We start from the raw sequence: 19,931 nt of genomic DNA, 5'->3' as shown, positions 1-19,931 counted from the left end.
TCAAATAGATTTTTACAAATATTCATTGGTTATATATGCATCTATTTGTACATACTTTTTTTTAATGCACACTTAAGTATAATTTGATTGGTTTATATGATAATTTGCCAAATCGACTAGATCATCCATACTTTTCCTCCTCTCTTTCATTATAAAGTCATATTTGTAGTTACTATCAGTATTTTGTTTTTATTGCATGTTTGTGCCTGCTGATGTGTTGGATTGTATACATAGACTGTATGTTATTAATAATATCCAGTCTATGATTGTGTTTCATGGACGGACGCTCAGTCCTACAATTTCTTGCGGAACTTAAACGCAGCATATGACGTTGCAGAGGGAAGATAAACATGGCGTCCGGACAGCAGTGGGTGTTGGTGGAAATGGTGCAAGCGTTTTATGAGGTAAGCGTCTCCTCTTTACAACTCCGTCGGGTACACCGTGGCGTTTACACGCACATTTCTAGTATGTTTAGCTACTCGGGGAGGTTGTTGCTCTGGTCCGAGAGGCTGGTTATTAAAAGCTCCCCAGCCAGGAAGTGGCCGTGGCTCGGGGGAGGCGTGGCCGAGGCTGGAGCCAGTCCCAAGAGGCAGGAAGATGGCTGAAACCTGAACGGTGCTCAGCTAGCTAGCTAGCTACAAAAGTAGAGCCTATAGATGAAACTGGCTGTCCGAGTTATAAGGTTGAAGCCGAGGTCAATAATAGTAACGTTCCATACACTTTTGTTACTGTACAGAAATATATTTAAGGATGTTTTTTTTTTTATGTCTGTGCAGTTAGAACATGTCCACTTTTCTAGCTTTTCTAGACCATAACTTTGAGCTAACTATCATGTCACCTGACTGCTGTATGAAGCCTATAAAAACCAGTCCAAGTCCATCCTCATCCTTCTTAGTCAGGGTCAGTGCTGTGGTTTCTACGTCCTGATATGTAACGGTGAACAGGCTGCAGCTGGGATGCTACACATGCAGAAGGTGTCAGCCATGTGTATATCTATGGACGTTTGCCCATTTAGCAGCCATAACTCCATTCAATATGTAGGTAGTGTTTGAGTGATGTATTGGACAGAGTTTGGTTTAGTGACACCATTCTGCTATATTCATAAAATACAACATCTCTCAGGGACGACTAGGTGCTCTCTCTCTGTCTAACATCCAGTTATTAAAATGGAGTCAGGCATTTAATATCCCACCTTAAGAAATATTAGGAAACTACAAAATTAAGGTCATCAGATTATAAAAAAACAAACAAAAAAAACTTCAGGAATCCGATCAGGTGGAAGGTATCAAAATAATAATAAATATTTTAAATAATATATATATTTATACATTCTTTAATATACATTTTTAGGTCTTTATTATTGGCAGGACAGTTTAGACTTGAAGGGGAAAGACGTGCAGCAAAAGGTCACAGGTCATAAGTGAACCCGCAGCGGCGAGGATTGAGCCCATTTATTTATTTATTTATTTATTTATTTATTTATTTATATGGGTGCACGCTCTACCAGGTGAACTATCCAGGCACCCAAAATAATAAAGCTGTAATTGCAATACTGTGAAACCGTGATATTTTTGCTTAAGGTTATCATACCGTCAGTCAGAATCTCCTGCCGGCCCAGGTCTAAGTCTGACACCCAAATCTTCCTGGTGTCCCTGTTTCCCTCAGGCTCCTGCCTATCACCTGATTCTGGAGGGCATCCTCATCCTGTGGATCATCAGACTTCTGTTCTCCAAGACCTACAAGCTGCATGAGACCTACAGACTGACCGAGAAGGTAAGCTGAGCTTCGGGCACAGCAGAGCGTGTGCGTGCGTGTGCGTGTGTGTGTGTGTGTCATCATGTCTGTCCCATTGCTCCCTGTTCTAGGAAAAGGAGGACCTGATTGAGGAGTGGCAGCCGGAGCCTCTTGTTCCTCCCGTATCCAAAGACCATCCCTCCCTCAGTTATGATGTTGTCACAGGGTAAAACACTCATACACCCCCCGCCCACACACACATTTACTAACAAGATCTCCTCCAAAAAGCAAAGCAGTAGTGGCTGTGTATTGGCGTTATTACATTATCTGGGTCACGTGACAGTGATATGACCAAAAGATGTAGCCTAAATTAAAACTAATTATATATATATTTTTTTTAATCCTCCATGTCCTCCCTGTCTACTTGCAACTGTGTGGAGGAGGGGTGGGGGTGGTGCGTGATCACAGAAGGCTTGTATCATGTGGCTGCGCTGACAGTGTTGTTGTCGTTACTTGACAGAGGGGGGAGACAGAAACTACACACTGTAGCTTTAAGGTACCATTTAGTGGAGCGGTATTGGCACTTTTTTGCCAAGCTGTTCAACTACAGCCCCAGACATAATTGACAGGGCTGACATTTATCAGCCAAATATAGTAAAGCCAGTGGTGGACTATAACGAAGTACATCTACTCCAGTACTGTACTTCAGTCCAAATGTTGAGGTACTTGAGTCTTCTCTTTTCACGCCCCTTTCTACTTCTACTCTGCTACAATTCAGCGAGAAATATTCTACTTTTTACTCCTCTACAGTCATCTGACAGAGTATTTTTGCATTGTGGTATTAGTACTTTCACTTAAGTAAAGGATTGAAATATTTCAGTTCTCACGGGGTCACCTTTTTTTCTTTCCAACATCAACTGTGTTAATGTGTAGCACACAATTCACAACAATCCATGTGATGTTTTATACAGTCACTAAATGCTGTTTACGTTACAGTAAGATGAGCATTAAACACAATGTTTTCTGTTTCAGACCTCCCAGCCACAAAATCATAATCAATGGGAAAGAGTGCATTAACTTTGCATCATTTAACTTCCTGGGCCTCCTCGACAACGAGCGGGTTAAGGTCAGTATTTATCCTCAAAGCCGTCACTACCTGTACTTTTTTACGTTACAGTGCTTGATTGGAGCTCAGAATAAAACATTTTCTTCTCGTCATTACAGCAAAAAGCTTTGGCATCGCTGAAGAAATATGGCGTGGGCACATGTGGTCCAAGGGGCTTCTATGGAACCTTTGGTGAGAAAAAAAAAAGCTATTTTCAGGCTACAGTTGCATTTCTGTTTTGGAATGAGAGGGGGAGATGCCAGAGCAGGGGGAATGAGAGGGCGAAAGGCCAGAGCAGGGGGAATGAGAGTGCGAAAAGCCAGAGCAGGGGGAATGAGAGGGGGAAAGGCCAGAGCAGGGGGAATGAGAGGGCAAAAAGCCAGAGCAGGGGGAATGAGAGGGGGAGATGCCAGAGCAGGGGGAATGAGAGGGCGAAAAGCCAGAGCAGGGGGAATGAGAGGGCGAAAAGCCAGAGCAGGGGGAATGAGAGGGCGAAAAGCCAGAGCAGGGGGAATGAGAGGGGGAGATGCCAGAGCAGGGGGAATGAGAGGGCGAAAAGCCAGAGCAGGGGGAATGAGAGGGGGAGATGCCAGAGCAGGGGGAATGAGAGGGCAAAAAGCCAGAGCAGGGGGAATGAGAGGGCGAAAAGCCAGAGCAGGGGGAATGAGAGGGCGAAAAGCCAGAGCAGGGGGAATGAGAGGGGGAGATGCCAGAGCACGGGGAATGAGAGGGCGAAAAGCCAGAGCAGGGGGAATGAGAGGGGGAGATGCCAGAGCAGGGGGAATGAGAGGGGGAGATGCCAGAGCAGGGGGAATGAGAGGGGGAGATGCCAGAGCAGGGGGAATGAGAGGGGGAGATGCCAGAGCAGGGGGAGGCCTGTAACAATTATGTAACTGTCCAATTGTTTTTATCGTTTAACCCAATAATGCTAAAGTCTTAAGGACTGTGACTGGTCATGTTGATTGTATTTAGATATGGTAAATTGTAATTCTATAAGGGATCATTGGTTGAACTATACTGTATATTTGTTATAATAACAATTGTTGGCTGTAGCTCCTGACCCTATACACATTCATAAAAACAAAAATGACAAGGGGGGGGGGGTACAGTTAGAAAACATGTTTTATGATGATAAAGAGGCGTGGTTTACTTTGGCTGTGTATTTGTTTTATTTATAACCAAAAGATGTATCCTGGGATTCATTCAAATTTTTTATTTGTTTAAAAACTATATTGAAATTGTTAAATCACAATGATTTCTGATTTTAATTGTACAGCAACATTTGGATTTGTAACTGTGGTCTAACTTGTTGGCGTCTGTCCCCAGACGTTCACCTGGAGCTGGAGAGTCGTCTGGCCAACTTCATGAGCACAGAGGAGGCCATCATCTACTCCTACGGCTTCGCAACCATCGCCAGTGCCATCCCTGCCTACTCCAAGAGGGGCGACATCATCTTTGTGTATGTGCTGTCTCTGCTAACCAGGGCTGTGGTACTCGAGTCTGGACTCTAGACTTTATTCTATTGTGTCTGACTCATCTTGGACTCATTTGTATCTGGACTAGACTTGTCTCTGACTCGGCCATTGGACTCGGCAAATATTCTAGAGGTCTAGAGGCTAGAGGTTGCCCCACATGTCAGTTTTTTAGTGACACGTCTGTTGCTTCTTATTTGTTCATTTTACGTAGGTTTTCCAAGTTAAATTGCTCTACTTAAAGTAACTAGTATGGCCTAATTTGATTCTACAATGCTGTTACTTTTTGATCATTACAAATAAAAATGAAAAAAGATGATCTTAATATAGAAGATAAACCGTCTCTCACATCATATAAATTATGAACATGTAAGTAGTCTTGAAGAGGATTCTTTTTTCTTTCTCGGTCTCTTATTTGGACTCGGTCTTGGCTGGTCCTGGTCTTGGACTCGACAAAAATGGTCTTGACTACAGCCCTGCTGTTGACATGTACAGAGCAATATTAATCCAGGATTCGGTGATCACACTGAAAAAGCACCATATACCAGGTCATTTTCTTTTGAAACATTTTGTCAGTATTTATTATTGGAGGGAGCTCCACTGCAAGTGAGCTGAATAAAGACTTAAAACTACACTTATTGGCAGGCTTAGTTCCCCGAAGGTTGACACAGAAAACCATATCCAGCATCTCAAGCCTGCGTATGTTTATATGTTGTTGGTCTGTTGGGTTAAGTGTGCCTCGGTTTTCACTTCTGTGTTGTGTGATCAGGGACGAAGCCGCCTGCTTCTCCATCCAGAAGGGTCTCCAGGCGTCCCGCAGCTTCATCAAATACTTCAAACACAACGACATGGAGGATCTGGAGAGGCTGCTCAAGGAGCAGGAGCTGGAGGACCACAAGGTTAGGACCGAGTTATTCAAGAATTTATACTATTTATCCCACATGGGAAATTACAATACTTGTCTCCCTACTGATTGAGCTACTGCCCCCCCTCCCCCCATGTGATTATGTGACTTGTGCTTTCATGCTCACAAATGTAGCACATTTTTATAATCCTGCTTTCACTTATTCTTTAATAAAATGTCAAGTCTCATGCACTTTGTTTCTGCTGCAGAATCCTCGCAAAGCTCGAGTGACCCGGAAGTTCATCGTAGTGGAGGGGCTGTACATCAACACTGCAGACATCTGTCCCCTCCCAGAACTGGTACATACGGTAGCTTTTATTACAGAGGCACATGTAATAATGCATGACAGCTAATGGTCAGTGCTCAGTTAACGGTGGAAAAAACAACGGAACAAGAAGAATCCCTAGTTAAAACTGTACAGCACGACCTGTAGATCCCATAGACCGCTGCTGCATTAGGTGCACATCTATTGGAAGTGGCGTGATGAGGACTTTTCTAATGCCTCTGCTCTGTTGCCTATTGATTGTGTTGCTGTAACCTTCCAGCTGAAGCTCAAGTACAAGTACAAGGTGCGGATCTTCCTGGAGGAGAGCATGTCTTTTGGTGTGTTGGGAGAACACGGCCGAGGAGTCACAGAACACTTTGGGGTCAATGTGAGTACGCCCAACTTTAAATGCAGAAATACTAAATATCGGCACAGTCGAAGGCTAGCACCTGAATAACCCTCTGAGGACGACAACACACTGGCGCTCCTACTCAAAAAGCAATGTACTCAATTTCATTTCCAGCACTGAAAACATGTGTACACATAAGTTAAGGTTAGTTTGCAAAAGAGAACTGAGGAATTTCAAAAAAGTGACATCAGCTTTAGAGCAAAATTATCTCCTCACACATTGCTCTAGAAAAAAATCCGGGCGTCCCTAAATGGAAAGCTGAGTTACGGAAACATTTTGATATGAAACACACAGATCAGTTATATGCAAATAACTATAAAAAGTCAATTTTTATTCCAGTGTCATTGTCTTTTAAAATGTTTTATTTCTCTCCGTTTCTCTGGTGTGCAACAGCACAAGCATGCTGATATGAAATAAGTTAAATTCATTATTTCCAATAATGTATTATAGGAATGGATTATTCTAGATAATGGATTTAATTTAGTAAACTTTAAAATAAACACAAAAAAAGATGACGCTTCTTCAGTATTCCCCATCTGAAAACATTTTGGGCAGATTGTGTGTAATAATAACCTGGTACCATTCTGCAGGTAGACGACATTGACCTGATCAGTGCCAACATGGAGAACGCCGTGGCGTCCATCGGAGGCTTCTGCTGCGGACGCTCCTTTGTCATCGACCACCAGGTAAATACCCCACCATGTTATTGATGCAAGTTGAACTGAATGGGCCACAGGAGAGCGCAAACCTCCGCCCAAGCCGCGCCCTCTCTCTTATTGTTAATGCAGGGGGAATGTTCCCAGTCGAGGCCTCACTTTCCCATTTCCAACACCACATGAATGCAGCATAAATGCCCTATCTTGCATTGAAATTGAAAGTGAAAAATTACTTGTTACTTGTATCCGCCACGTAATTCGGATCTGGCCATGCTTCACCCTTCCACCGAATTACAAGAAAATCTGGCCAGTAGTTTTTCCGTAATCCTGCTGGCAGACAAACAGACAGACAGACAGAGAGTCGTGAACTTATTTTTACACTTGCTTTCCACGCCTACCTCACTTCCTGTACCTCACTTCCTTTCCTCCCCTGTCTTCTCCACTGATTGGTTTTTGCTTCCACCTTAATCACCTGATTGACTTCACCTGGTCACTCCTTATTAAAACATGGCATTCCTTCTTCCCACCACATGTAAAGGAGGGTTCAGTTTTTCAGCTTTACCTTCCTGGCGGAGATGCTGAGCAGCTGACCGCAGAAGAATGGTAGGGTGAGAACCATCATCAAGGACAGTTTCCAAGGTTTACTTTCCACTTTGAAGAAGCACTACAACTTTCAGGAGTACACAGTGGCAGTCAGATCCAGTCAGTCCAGATACTATGTTCTCACAACAGTAGAAGGATTTTTGGATCTTTGATTCGTTTCACACAGTATTTGTAGATGTCTTCCTTTGCAGGTGGCACAGAACTTCTGCAGGTCCCACTTAGCGGCTTGGCACAGCGCCAACAGCGTTTATTCTCTTTTATCCTGTTTACCTTTTGGGCATTTGTCTTATCTGTGAACTCAGAACATCTTATCTGCTGATAAGGTTGCTCTTGACATTGGAAAGAGTTCTGGAGTTGGCGTGGATTAATCTGGTTTGTGTGCTCCATGTAGAACTGTGGTTGGAGCAGGTATGAACTTACGGGAAAGTCTTTGCTCATTGAAGATGGAATTCTCCTTTCTGGTTTGACACCGAGACATGCCATCTAAAGCAGCTGGAGTGTTCTGCAGGCAGCATTTCCAGATCCACATGAGAGCCACAGAAGTTCTGCATGTCCCTGATCTTCCATAGTGCTAAGCAGACCAACAAGTGCTTGTACACGAAGAGCAAAGTTATCAAGAGCATGACCATCGCCTACTCTGATAGGAGGGAGATCCATGATGTTACTGAGCTCTTTCAGTGCTAATGGTCTAGGTTGCCCATAACATTCATCAAGAGCATTGATGGGTTGAGTGCATGGGTCAGAACCATAGAAAAAGACAAGAGCTAGGCTTGGTCCAGGAGAACATGATACTTGCAATTCTCTGTTTCATTAGGGTGGAGTCAATTACTGAGTGTCATCCTGTACTGCATTGCATCCTCTCGGGTAAGGTCTGGGAAAGGACCCTCAAGCTTGTATACATGTGTTCTGCCAGTAGGGGGTGCCAAAGGTCTCGGTTTGTTGTGACTATGAGATGTAGAAGACGGAGGCCATGAAGGGGAATACTGCCTCTGGTGGGGAGGTAAACAAGGCTGAGCATGTGGACTTTGTATGTTAATCTCTGCTGGTGCTGCAGGTGAACTGGGAGGTGGCAGCTCTCGTAAAAGTAGTGGTCTAGGTTGACCAGCTGAAGGAATTGGATTATCAAGGTTAGGAAAGTCAGGTAATTAGGGCAAGCTCGAAGACATCATAACAGGAATATGTCTGATCACTGGTGGACAGGAGGCAGAGTGATTATTGAAATTCAACACAGAAATCTTTACATAACCTTTATCCCACTCTCCAGTCAGCCCTCTCAACGTGAAAAATCCACTTCCATTTGTATTCTCCCCATGCACCCCACTCCCAGATGCCACCCACAGTGACATCTGGGAGCCAGAAGTACTCTCGGTAAAGAGTGCTCTCAGGACAGCCATTGGTGGACAAATGGTTACTGAGAAGGTTCTGAGAACAGTGTCAATTGAAATTGAAGGTATCCTTAATTCAAAACCACTTGGCTATGTGTCTTCAGATATTGCAGATGTTGATGCAGTCCTTCTCATCATGGGACAACATGATGCAGTGCTCCCTCTAGTGTCCTACCCAGACTCAGATCTTCTCAGTAGACGGCGTTGGCGCCATGCCCAAATATTGTCTGACCATTTCTGGAAACACTACATCCAACCCTGTCTACTAGCACTTCAACCACAGCACAAATGGCAGCGGGGCAAACCAGATCTGTAATTAAACTCCGTGATGATTGTTGACTCCCAGCTACCAAGAGCTCTTTGGCCCGTGGGAAAGGTGACCCGCCTCCAACCAAGCAAAGATGGCCACATTAGAACAGTTACTGCAGTTACAGTGAAAGTCAAGTCCTATGTCTGACCTGTAGTTCGCCGGATCCCCCTTCCTGGCCTACCTGACCGTTAATTTGTTTGGTCTGTAATCATATTTCTCACTAGAAATCTGGGGGCGGCTGTACAAAAGATCCCTATTTCTAAATTATTTTGACACTTGCTTTCCACACCTACCTCACATCCTTTCCTCCCCCGTCTTCACCACTGTATGCTTTTTGCTTCCACCTTAATTACCTGATTGAGTTCACCTGGTCACTCCTTATTTAAATATGCACTCCTTCTCAGTTTTTTCCCCACCTTCACATGGGGTGGCAGCTGGTAAAATGAGTTTTACTTAGTACCTTATTTCTTGATAACATTTATCTAGTTACTTTATGAACATGGGACTTCAGTTCTGATTTCTATTGGTTTCTTCCTAGATTCTCTGACCTGTCTGTTCTGTTATACGTCATTTTCCTCGTTCAGTTGTATTAAATAAAATTTCCTTCAGCTGGACAACTTCTCTGTGGCTCAGCTCATGCATTCTGACTGATGCTCCACGACGAAGGCAACCAAAAACTAAACCCTCCTTTACACCTGCTAAAAAGTGAGCCTGCGTCGTAAGACAGGCTTATCCCTGAAGTTACCTCGCTAACCCTCGCCCTGCTCCGTAGTCCAGGCTCGTAGTCCAGGCTCAGGGACACATGGGGAGCTGAGAGAGCCACAGCAGGGCTGCTCCCACTGTCAACATGTCTGCCCCTTAGGGTTTGATTTAATTGGTATTGAAGCTAATGCACTGTATCATTGTTTTGTTTTTTGAATTGTTACACAACAAGCAATTGTTTTGCACACATAGCAGAACTGCACACACTATAATATTTATTTATCTATTGGAAGTAATATTGCCAGGGAGGGATTTGTATGGAGAAAAAAAATAGGTCATAAACACTTATGAACTTCTATATCCAATGGAAAATCTTCTCAAAATGAAATAACACAATGTTGGCGGTGCCTGTCCCCGGCTCAGTCATATATTTGGGGAGGGGGGGGGGCTGAACCACTGCCGCTGGTAGTGGCTAAATACAACCTCTGGTTTTGTCCTTCTATGGCTCTAGACTGGTCACATCACTGGGCTTTACTTAGGTAAAAATACTTTTTTCTTTTCCTTTTTTTTTTAAACATGTTTTGAAAGTAATAGTTCAGCCGGGATATGTAGACCAGAAAGGCGGACATCCCACGCATCTTCCCTCCCCCGGAAAATCACACCCTGGATAACACAATATACATTAACGTTACTGCAATTCCTTCATATGGTGCAGCCCTATCACTGCTCCACATGAAGCTTTGACACACAGTTTGAGATTCTATCCTCAAATGGTCCAGTCCGCTGATCCACCACAACCTCCATACTGAGAGCAGGGCGAGCACCTACGTAACTAATCACATCAGTGATGGCTCCTGTTTATCAAAGTGAGCTAGTAAGCCATGCCACGTGTTTGACAAGAAAGTTTACCTCAGTGAGTGTTTGAGTCAAACTGTTGCAGGTGTGTCTGGCGTGTTGCTGTGTCTTCACAGTGTAACAATGTTAATGTTGGCCCTCTCTAATAAATGCTCTCACCCTCATGGTTTGCTCCACAGCTGCCTTTCTAAAATACTGCATGGATTGTTTTTCTGCATCTCTAATTGTTAGTTCCTCATATTTTCCCTGGATGGCATCTAGATTTTTGTTTTATTGCTTTTTAATGTGGTCCAACAGTAGACAAGACTTGGGGGAGTGGTCTCAAGCCTTTTTCAGAAGTATCCAAAAACAGATTTAATGAGGTTTTCCTCATTAACAGTTTTCCAGCAGACAACAGCCCCGCTTGTAAAGCCAGAGCTACACAGGAATGTCCTCAAAACAACGAGGTTGACGTCTTGGTCCAGACCTTATTGTCCCTGTGTTCTTTTCCATTTTCTTTTCCATTTGTAGGTACTGGTTTTTACTGAAATATAAAATAAGATTTGGTTTTAGTTGTGGCAAAATCCCAATCCTAAAGACAATAACTGTGCGTCCATAACAAAGTCAGTTGAGTGTGTCTTGTGCTTGGCAGCGTCTGTCGGGCCAGGGCTACTGCTTCTCTGCCTCGCTGCCTCCCATGCTGGCTGCTGCCGCCATCGAGGCCCTCAACATCATGGAGGAGGATCCAGGTACACGCTCAGTCTCTGGCTCTCTTTGAGAGAAGGCTTTCTGCGGATTAGACGTATATTTTGAATAAGACGCTAGTTCTGTTTTCAGGCCGTTTCCCACTCATCCATCTGTCCTCATCTGTTTTGCAGATATATTCACGGTCCTGAGAGAAAAGTGCAAACAGGTCTACACAGAGTTACAGGGGTAAGTTCACGGTCTGCCACTGTGGCTTGACTAAAGGCCTCTATGTATGTTTGAGTGTATCTAAAGGTTTAATATGAAATGTTGCTGGTGAAATTTAATTGGGTATTTACTGAGGATTTGTGGCCCTTAGTTGCTAAACCACCCAATTTCCTCATACTAAAGAACAACATTGAGAAAAGGGCAGCGCTGAATATTGTGTTTGGTCCCAGGCAGTTTGTACTTTAAGGTGTTCCTGTTCAAAATATGGGAGAAGGAAATAAAAAGTCGGCGCATTTCTCACCACAGACTGACCGCTGCAGGAAACTGTCTGACATGGCATGTCTGGGGAAAGCAGGTGCAAAATCTGCAAATTACATTAACTTTAAATTGAGTCACAACAAATGAAAAGATGCTCTGGAAAGTGCCATTACAGCAGCTCTGTTTGATGTGGACAGCAGGGCAGCAGCCAGTTAATTTTCCTCATGGTTTTCCATCAGTTTCTCCTGCTTATTTTGCTGGAGGGTACTGGCTCACAGCACCTCCAGACCGCTGGGGTTAAAGGGAACAGTAAGACAGGCCTGGTCGTTATTTTTTATCTGAACTTTTTTGAGCTTCAGAATATTTCCTCACATTGAAGCTACCTCCTGTGGGGTGAACACACGATTTCAGCTCAAAAGGGCTTTCTCCTCAGTCAGTAGTCCAAGTTTAGCAGCAGCAAACGGCTCTGCAGCTCTAAGTACAGGTGACAACGCATTGAGATCCTACCCCTCAGACCATATTCAGAGGTGGTCTGGGACACACTGTAGGCCCCTTCCTTATAGTATTTGATCCACTGCTGATTTTGCAGGTTTTTTCTACTTCCAAAGCATGTAGAGGTCTGTAATTTTAATCATGGGAAGACTTCAACTGTGAGAGACGGAACCTAAAAGAAAAATCCAGAAATCAAGGAGAGGGTTAACTTCTCCCCCCGTGGTCAGAAAGAACAGGGGAGACACAGAGTTTCTCTCACTAGGACTCTAGAGTCACTACTCACTCTGAAGACCACTCCTGTCACTCTCTCACTTTCTCCCTCGCTCTCTCATCCACTCCCCACACACACACACACACACACACACACATGCTGGCTCGAGGCACACACCAACGCACAGGTAAACAAAGAGTTTTGCAATTGACCCTCTGGAATGGAAACCAAATACACCCCCCCCCCCGTGTTCTGGTGGGGAAATGCAATGCAAAGAAGCATGTACCTCAACGCAGATCTCCAAAAGGATCACAACGTCGTTGGAGTGGCGTTTACTTTCCATGGTATTGTAGTTCTTTCTGTCGACAGCCCAAATATAATTTGCTATATTCCCACTACAAATGAGACCAATATGGAACTTCTATTGCAACCAATCAGCGTTGGGGTTATTAGTACAAGTTTCACAAAACTTGGCTTGGAGAAAGAAAAAAAAAACTGGGCTCAGTTGATGTTGTGATAAAGGTCTTAAATCTCACTCATAATGGTCTTAATTAAGTCTTAATTAAGTCTTACATTTGACTTAGTAAAATCTGCAGAAACTATTTGTTTCTGTAATTAATGTATATTTCATATTAATATTGTTTAATATGTTTATGTATGCACCATTCACCAGGTAATTCCACATGAGAGTAACCCATTGTGGCATAAACCCTTACTAACCCATACTTACTTACTTGTTTTTGGCATCCAGTAGCAAGACAACCATAACACATGAATCACACATACATAACAATAAAAATCACTCACAGAAATGCATTGACCATGATAAGGTTTTTCTCCCCCCCCGATGTATGACAGAACTCCAGGTCTGAAGTTAGTAGGAGTGCAGTTCGCCCCGGCGCTTCACTTACAGCTGGAGAGAAGTTCCGGCTCCCGAGACTCTGACATGCAGCTGCTCCGCACCATTGTAGAATATGTAAGTCCCACACCACATAATATTTCAAGTTATTTCATTATGGACATACGCAGAGGTTCCTACTCAGACAGTCCTGATGTAGCATGACTAGGCCTGGGTACCCATTTCAGTACTTTCTAGGCGCCAATCAAATTTCCTCAAATTTTAATACCTAAGGAGTAAATCTTGATAGTGAGCCAATCAGCATGCTTCTACCAAGATCTAATGTCTGTGATTGGCTGTCTAACGTTACACGTCGTAGAGACACGCAGGAACAACTCTACGTTACACAGAGACGGCTCACGGAGTCGGAGCTGAGAAATATAAAAGAATTGAGCAGTAATGTCACTTTTTGTTTTATAACATTGGTATCGGGGGGGGGGGGGGAAGTACCATCTTGGAACTGGTATCAAAGTCATAGTGTTGGTATAGGTACTCATATGGAATATTTTTGAACGATACCCATCCCTAAGCATGACAGTATAAATTTGAAAGTCTTGTTCTGGTTTTGACGAGGCTCCTCATACCAAGTGTTTAAGCCAGTCCTGTTACCAAGGAAGACACAAACCACAACATAACTATCCACGTGTCCTGGAGTTTTTAATCTCCGCTATTTGCTTAATCATTTTTAAAGCGTGTGTCAAATCGTTGCCCAGGACCAACCGTGATGGTTGACATATGATTCAGTGTTTGTTACTCGGCGGCTCACAGTGGTTTCCATGTGTTCCATTCCAGTGTATGGAGAGAGGCGTGGCTCTGACCCTGGCTCGGTACCTGGAGAAAGAGGAGCGTTTCCTCCCCCCCCCCAGGTAAGAGGCTCTGCTGTGCTTTGGATGCAGTGCAACAGAAAGTAATTAAACTGAGTCTCGCTTTCACCCCTGTGTTCCACCCACAGGATCTCCTTTCAGTCTAACATGCAGTACTGAATGTCCCTCAGTACCGTTTAGCTCACGAGACATCCAACGTAGGCTAAGTTACCGTCTGCAACACTGGAAGTGCAACGCTGCAATTATAAGTTGCTTTGGATAAAAGGATCAACTGAAATATATAATGTAATTACTGCACCAGTAATGATTTATTGTCGTTAATAAGAGACACTTTATCCTTCATCACCATCAAAACACACATTGTACTTTTCTGTCACACACAAGCGCACACACTGTACTTTATTCTGACTCACACACAAACCTGTACTTTATTCTGACTCACACACACCTTCTTTCTCTCACACATACTCACTAAAACACCAAATGTGGATTAATCCGCCGCTGAAAATAGTCCCCAACAAACTCACTGTGTACTCATGTATGAGTAACGTTTGTTAAAAACTAGTGTTTTTTTTTAAAAATCTTTTTTTAATCTTTTTAAAAGCACATATGTGTGAGCGGTTTATAAAGGTTTACACCTTCAGTAGGAACCAATGGGCTTGGAACTGAGAGCCACAGACACTCAGTCAGAACGTAGTGAGACATGGATTAACAGCAGATTTTATCACTGGAACAAAAATGGAGAACGAGGCTTATTCTTTAGGAGGAGGAAACTTGTGTGTGTGTTTATAGAAAATGTGTTTTAAAGTATTTTGTCTGTCAACCGATATTTACATCTACTCAGAGCTGCAAAGATTATAGATTAATGCATTACTTGTTAACTGTTAAATGAATCTCCAACTATTTAGATAATTGATTAATCGGCTGAGTAATTCTTTTCATGAAAAAGCTAGTGTGCCGTCAGCTTGTGTATACGTTCTAGTTTCTTCTCTCCTCTGTGACAGGAATCTCAATCTTTGAGTTGTGGACAAAACAAGACTTTTCATCTTGGGCTTTGGGAAACACTGATCCACATTTTTCACAATGTTTTGACATTTTAGAGACCAAACGCATGATCCAGTCATCCAGAGTGGACTATGAAAATAAGCGTTAGTGTCAGCCCTAGATCTGCTGGAGATGGAGGCCAGAGAGAGGAGAGGAGCCTACAGGGCATATGGAAAGTATTCTCAGGGTTTCACTTTTTCCACGTTTAGTTATGCTACAGCCTTATTCCAAAATGGATTCAGTTATTTTTTCCCCCTCAAAGTTCTACACACAATACCCCATAATGACAACATGAAATCTTTTTTAAATGTTTGCAGATTTATTAAAATTTAAAGAACAAAAATATAATATGTACAAAAGTATCCACAGCCTTTGCTAAGTACTTTGTTGTGGCACCTTTGGCAGCAATAACAACCTCAAGTCAGTTGGGGGTTTGGTGACTTGCTCAAGAGCACCTTGGCAGGTGAACTGGCACCTCTCCTGCTACCAGCTACCGGGACTTGAACCAGCGATCCACCAGTTCCCAACCCAACTCCCTGCAAACTGAGCTACTGCCACTCCATTATAGAATCTGAGCTCCATCAGGTTGGATGGGGGGTGTCGGTGCACGGCCACGTTCAGATCCCTCCAGAGATGTTCAATGGGATTCAGGTCTGGGCTCTGGCTGGACCGCTCTAGGAAAATCACAGAGTGGTCCTGAAGCCACTGCTTCCATATCTTGGCTGTGTGCTTAGGGTCGCTGTCCAGTTGAAAGATTAACTGACGGCCCAGTCTGAGGTCAAAAGGGATCTGGAACAGGTCTTACTCCAGGTTGTCTCTGTACATTGCTGCATTCATCTTTCCCTCAATCCTGACTAGTCTCCCAGTCCCTGCCCCTGAAAAACACCCCCACAGCAGGATACTGCCCCCACCATGCTTCACTGTAGGGATGCTTTCGTCCAGGTGGTGAGTGGTGCCTGCTGTCCTCCAAACGTACCGCTATGCATTCACACCAAAGAGTCCGATCTTTGTCTCATCAGACCACAGAATTAAGTTAACCCAATGGTTAGTTAATGAACCATTGGGTCATTGGTCCCCTCCCTAACTAAAGCTCTTCTCCCCCCATCACTCAGTGTAGAGGGCCGGCCAGCTCTATGAAGAGTCCTGGTAGCTCCGAACTTCCTTCCCCAGATCTGTGACACGAGACAGTCCTGATTTTACCACAGGGGGACTCCAGTTGAGCAGTAGAAACATCTCAAGCGTGATCAGTGGAAACAGAACGCACCTGAGCTCAATTTTGACCTTGATCTCAAAGTGAATGCTTATGTGCAAGTAATTTCTTTGTTTTTGTATTTTTAATACATTTGCAAAAACCTCAAACTAATTTTTTTAAGTTGTCATTATGGGGTATTATGTGTTGAATTTTGAGGAAAAAATAGATTTCATCCATTTTGGAATAAGGCTGTAACATAACAAAATGTGGAAAAAGACAAGCGTGTGAATACTTTCCATATGCTCTGTCTATGATCAGTGTGGGAAGAGACGGGGCTCTGGGACCACGAGACCTTCCTTAGTCTGCTGTCGTAACGATGCATGTGAATGCAGAGGAGGAGCTTAGAAATGAGCGTGAAAAATATTTAAATGGACCCATTTTAACAATTAATCCTCTTCAAATTGAGAGTTCCACTCTTTTAAAGAGAAACACTTATTGCTGCAATTCCTATCCGTGTTCTCTTCCTTATATAGAATATCGAGCATTAGTGATGGTGTCTCATGTTATAAAGCTCCGTGACATGTTTTCTTTTACACAGTGAATGTTGAACTTTAGCTACACTTTTTTTTTTTTTTATTATTATTATTTTTTTTATAAAAATAAGAGCAAATTGATTGTAATCGCAATCTCGGCGTGTGTCCCAGTATCAGGGTGGTGGTCACCATCGAGCAGACGGACGAGGACATCCAGAAGGCCGTGTCCTGTATCCAGGAAGCAGCGGCAGCCACCCTCAAATGACTGGCAACCCGGACCCCCCCCCCCCCCCCCCCCCGGGGCGTTAGGAGCACTGTGAGGGGACACTCCGACTCGACTGAGAATTCCACGTTCTATCTGCCAGCCTGGCCTGTCTTTCTCTTTTTATTCTTTGCCTCTCTTTTTTGTTCTCATCCATCATGTGTAGGGCTGGGTATTGTTCTAAAATATTCCATACCAATACCATCTCTTTGATATCAGGTCCTATACAATACTTTTTCCCATACCAATTTTATACAAATGATATGAAACGACATTACTGCACAGATCTTGGTATTTATGTTCCAGCTCCTCCTACGGGAGCCCGGTCTCTGTGTAGAGGTTTTCCTGCGTGCCTATTCAACATGTAACGTTAGACAGCCAATCACAGACCTTATTAGATCTTGGTAGAACCATGCTGCATGTTGATTGGCTCACTGACACTGATGAGATTTACTCCTTAAGGCGCTGACACACCAACCCGATTATCGGCCGTCGGACAGTCTGGCGAGGTCGGGGACTCGAGTCTGTTCGCTGTGTTCCGTGTCGTCAGTCGGAGGAGCCGTCGGCTTTCATTTGGGCCAATGACCAATCTGATTGGCTGAGTGCTAGCCCTTGACTAGGGAATCAGTGCACTTATGTTAAAACGCTTGCCTAACATGACGAGCGGTACAAACGCCTCTCAAAATCTGACAAAAAATCTTTCAAACTGACCTTTGTTGATCCTAAAAAAACGTATTCAGAAACTGTACGGCCTGTTTCTCGCTTAAAATGTTTTCAGAAACACGTTTTGGTGAACAATTTGTGTGAAATAGAAGATCTTATTCTGAACCATGATGGGCGGCTTTGAATTCGGGAGAAGCCAGACCCACGTTTGTAATTTCCAATTTTTATTTTTTGGGTGACAATACAGGTTAGGTTCACCTGCTGTTATGGAGATGTAATATGACTTGCTCATGTGTAGATCGGACGCTCCAGGCGGCGGCGCTCCGGCGTGTCCCGAGGCCCTTTAGGACCGACGGGAGCTGAATGATCAGCCCGACGGCCTTTTCTGTTGGAGGTCAGGCGTTGCGTTGGGGCGTCTCACCCTTTGGTTATTAAAATGGGGTTTTGAATGACGAGGGATTTTTCAATACTCAGTATTTTAGAGGCAATTCGGTCGGTGCCTAAAAAAAAAAAAAAGAAAAAAAAAAAAAAAAGTAATGGATGGGTACCCAGTCTTTATCATGTGTCATAATCCTACTGTGTGCACTACACCCTGTGTGCACTACCCCCCCCCCCCGTCACTAATAAAGAACCAACTGCAGTGAGAATCTCCACAGACCAAATGACCTGTTGCTTTCTATGCACTGACCAAAGAGGAGACGCATGCTCGCTGTTTTCATGTTTGCAGTCGACTGGTTCATAATCTGTACATGAGTTGTGATTTTCTATGTGACTGATTGTTTTACCTCAAATACACGCCGAGAGATACACCCGGAGTTGTCTTCTTTGTTTCTCTCTTTTGTTCGACGTGTTTGCATGCTTTACTTTTATGTATAGATATATCTGACTTAAATTGAGTTATGGCCGACAACAGCCCCACAATGGGAACAGAAGGGGCTACATTATCTAAATGATCTAGCAAGGTTGGCTTATTGCCTTTTTCTGACTTGCAGAAAGCATTCAGTCATACGTTCCTCTATTTTTCTTTTACCTTTTAATTAAGATCAGCATTCAAGGCCCACGGTGTCCCCTGGCAGAGGGCTCCGCCCACCCATCCTATTCAGGAGTTATTTACTGTGCAGCCTAAAAACTGGTAAGTTATCGAGGCTTTATCAGGTCTTGGTGGTATCTGGTCGCTCTGCCCTTCCTATTGAGAGGATCTGGGCACGTGATTACCCAGACCTGAGTAGCGATCTTGACTGGCATGATGTACGGTCCAACATCCCAGAAGGATCTCACAATCCAGACCATCAGCAGATTCACTCCAATTTCATACATAGGACAGATCTCACCCTTGTGAAAATGCATCACATGAAAATAATTATCAGCCCTTTATGCCATTTCTGCCCAATAAAAGCTCAAGGTCCATTCTTCACATGATCTGGGATGGACTTACTGGATATTCAGACACGTTACCCTTTATTATTTATAATACATTTATCTCAGTGAACGTCTGTTGTAGTGGGTATGAAAGTATAATTCTATAAAAAATATAATACAAGTCCAGAAATTATGGGAAATAGTTAGCCTGTGTGATTTCTACAAAGGTGAAGTGTTAGAATGGGGAGAATGAGTATTATGTTAATCAGCGCTGGAATGTTACTAAGTACATCTACTCCAGTACTGTATTCCGTCCAGATGTTGAGGTACTTGTACTTTACTTGAGTCTTTTCTTTTCATGCCACTTTCTACTTCTACTCCGCTACATTTCAGAGAGAAATATTCTACTTTTTACACCTCTACATTCATCTGCAGATTTAGTTCCTAGTTCCTTTAGTTCCTGGTTCCTTTAGTTCCTAGTTCCTTTCCACATTAAGATTCCTGCCCACTAACCCTGTGTAGTTTCTATAATCTGATGTCTTATTATAAAGTAACCTAGCAACAATATAAGGGCTCCAGGTCCAGCTGAGATGATGAGACCATGAACCACACAGCTGCTTGGATCCTTCACTCTTTCTAACATGGGAGGAGAGTTCTGTATCCAGTAGCCTACTTTTGCTTTGAATACTTTAAGTAAGGTACTTGTAACAGAGTATTTCCCCCGTGTTGTACTAGGAGGCCTCCTTTTCCTAAGTAAAGGCTGTCCTGATGGCCCTTGATGAAGCAGTGGTTGCTCCAGGCCCAGCTGCTGTTAGCTACCTTCCTTCTGTCTCTAGATGGGGCCCTCGACCAATACGTAGGCGTGTGCGTGTACGCACGCGCGTGCGCCCCCTCCGGTTTTCCA

At 43.6% G+C, this 19,931-nt stretch overlaps 1 protein-coding gene across 1 annotated transcript; it reads left to right on the top strand.

Annotated features, from left to right (window-relative positions):
- Positions 1 to 306: 306 nt before the first annotated feature.
- On the top strand, positions 307 to 18,319 carry LOC116678678 (serine palmitoyltransferase 1). Its single transcript, XM_032508445.1, has 15 exons — positions 307 to 404; positions 1,666 to 1,773; positions 1,866 to 1,960; positions 2,767 to 2,860; positions 2,959 to 3,031; positions 4,166 to 4,298; positions 5,081 to 5,210; positions 5,425 to 5,514; positions 5,761 to 5,868; positions 6,480 to 6,575; positions 11,032 to 11,128; positions 11,258 to 11,312; positions 13,111 to 13,228; positions 13,943 to 14,016; positions 16,915 to 18,319. The coding sequence occupies exons 1-15, from the start codon at positions 351 to 353 to the stop codon at positions 17,006 to 17,008; spliced, it is 1,419 nt and encodes a 472-aa protein (XP_032364336.1). The 5' UTR covers positions 307 to 350; the 3' UTR covers positions 17,009 to 18,319.
- Positions 18,320 to 19,931: the final 1,612 nt, after the last annotated feature.

This window comes from Etheostoma spectabile, unplaced genomic scaffold (genome assembly GCF_008692095.1).
Source record: "Etheostoma spectabile isolate EspeVRDwgs_2016 unplaced genomic scaffold, UIUC_Espe_1.0 scaffold00007682, whole genome shotgun sequence".
NCBI lineage: Eukaryota > Metazoa > Chordata > Actinopteri > Perciformes > Percidae > Etheostoma > Etheostoma spectabile.
Note: the sequence above shows the minus strand (reverse complement) of the source record. Positions and strands in the feature narration are given on the sequence as shown.

What these genes read in the sequence shown, in the direction of transcription:
- LOC116678678 (XM_032508445.1), top strand. Translation starts at nt 351, where the DNA reads ATGGCGTCCGGACAGCAGTGGGTGTTGGTGGAAATGGTGCAAGCGTTT. An exon ending in CAGAACACTTTGGGGTCAAT is followed by an intron (nt 5,869 to 6,479) that starts GTGAGTACGCCC and finishes ACCATTCTGCAG; the next exon opens with GTAGACGACATTGACCTGAT. An exon ending in CGTTTCCTCCCCCCCCCCAG is followed by an intron (nt 14,017 to 16,914) that starts GTAAGAGGCTCT and finishes CGTGTGTCCCAG; the next exon opens with TATCAGGGTGGTGGTCACCA.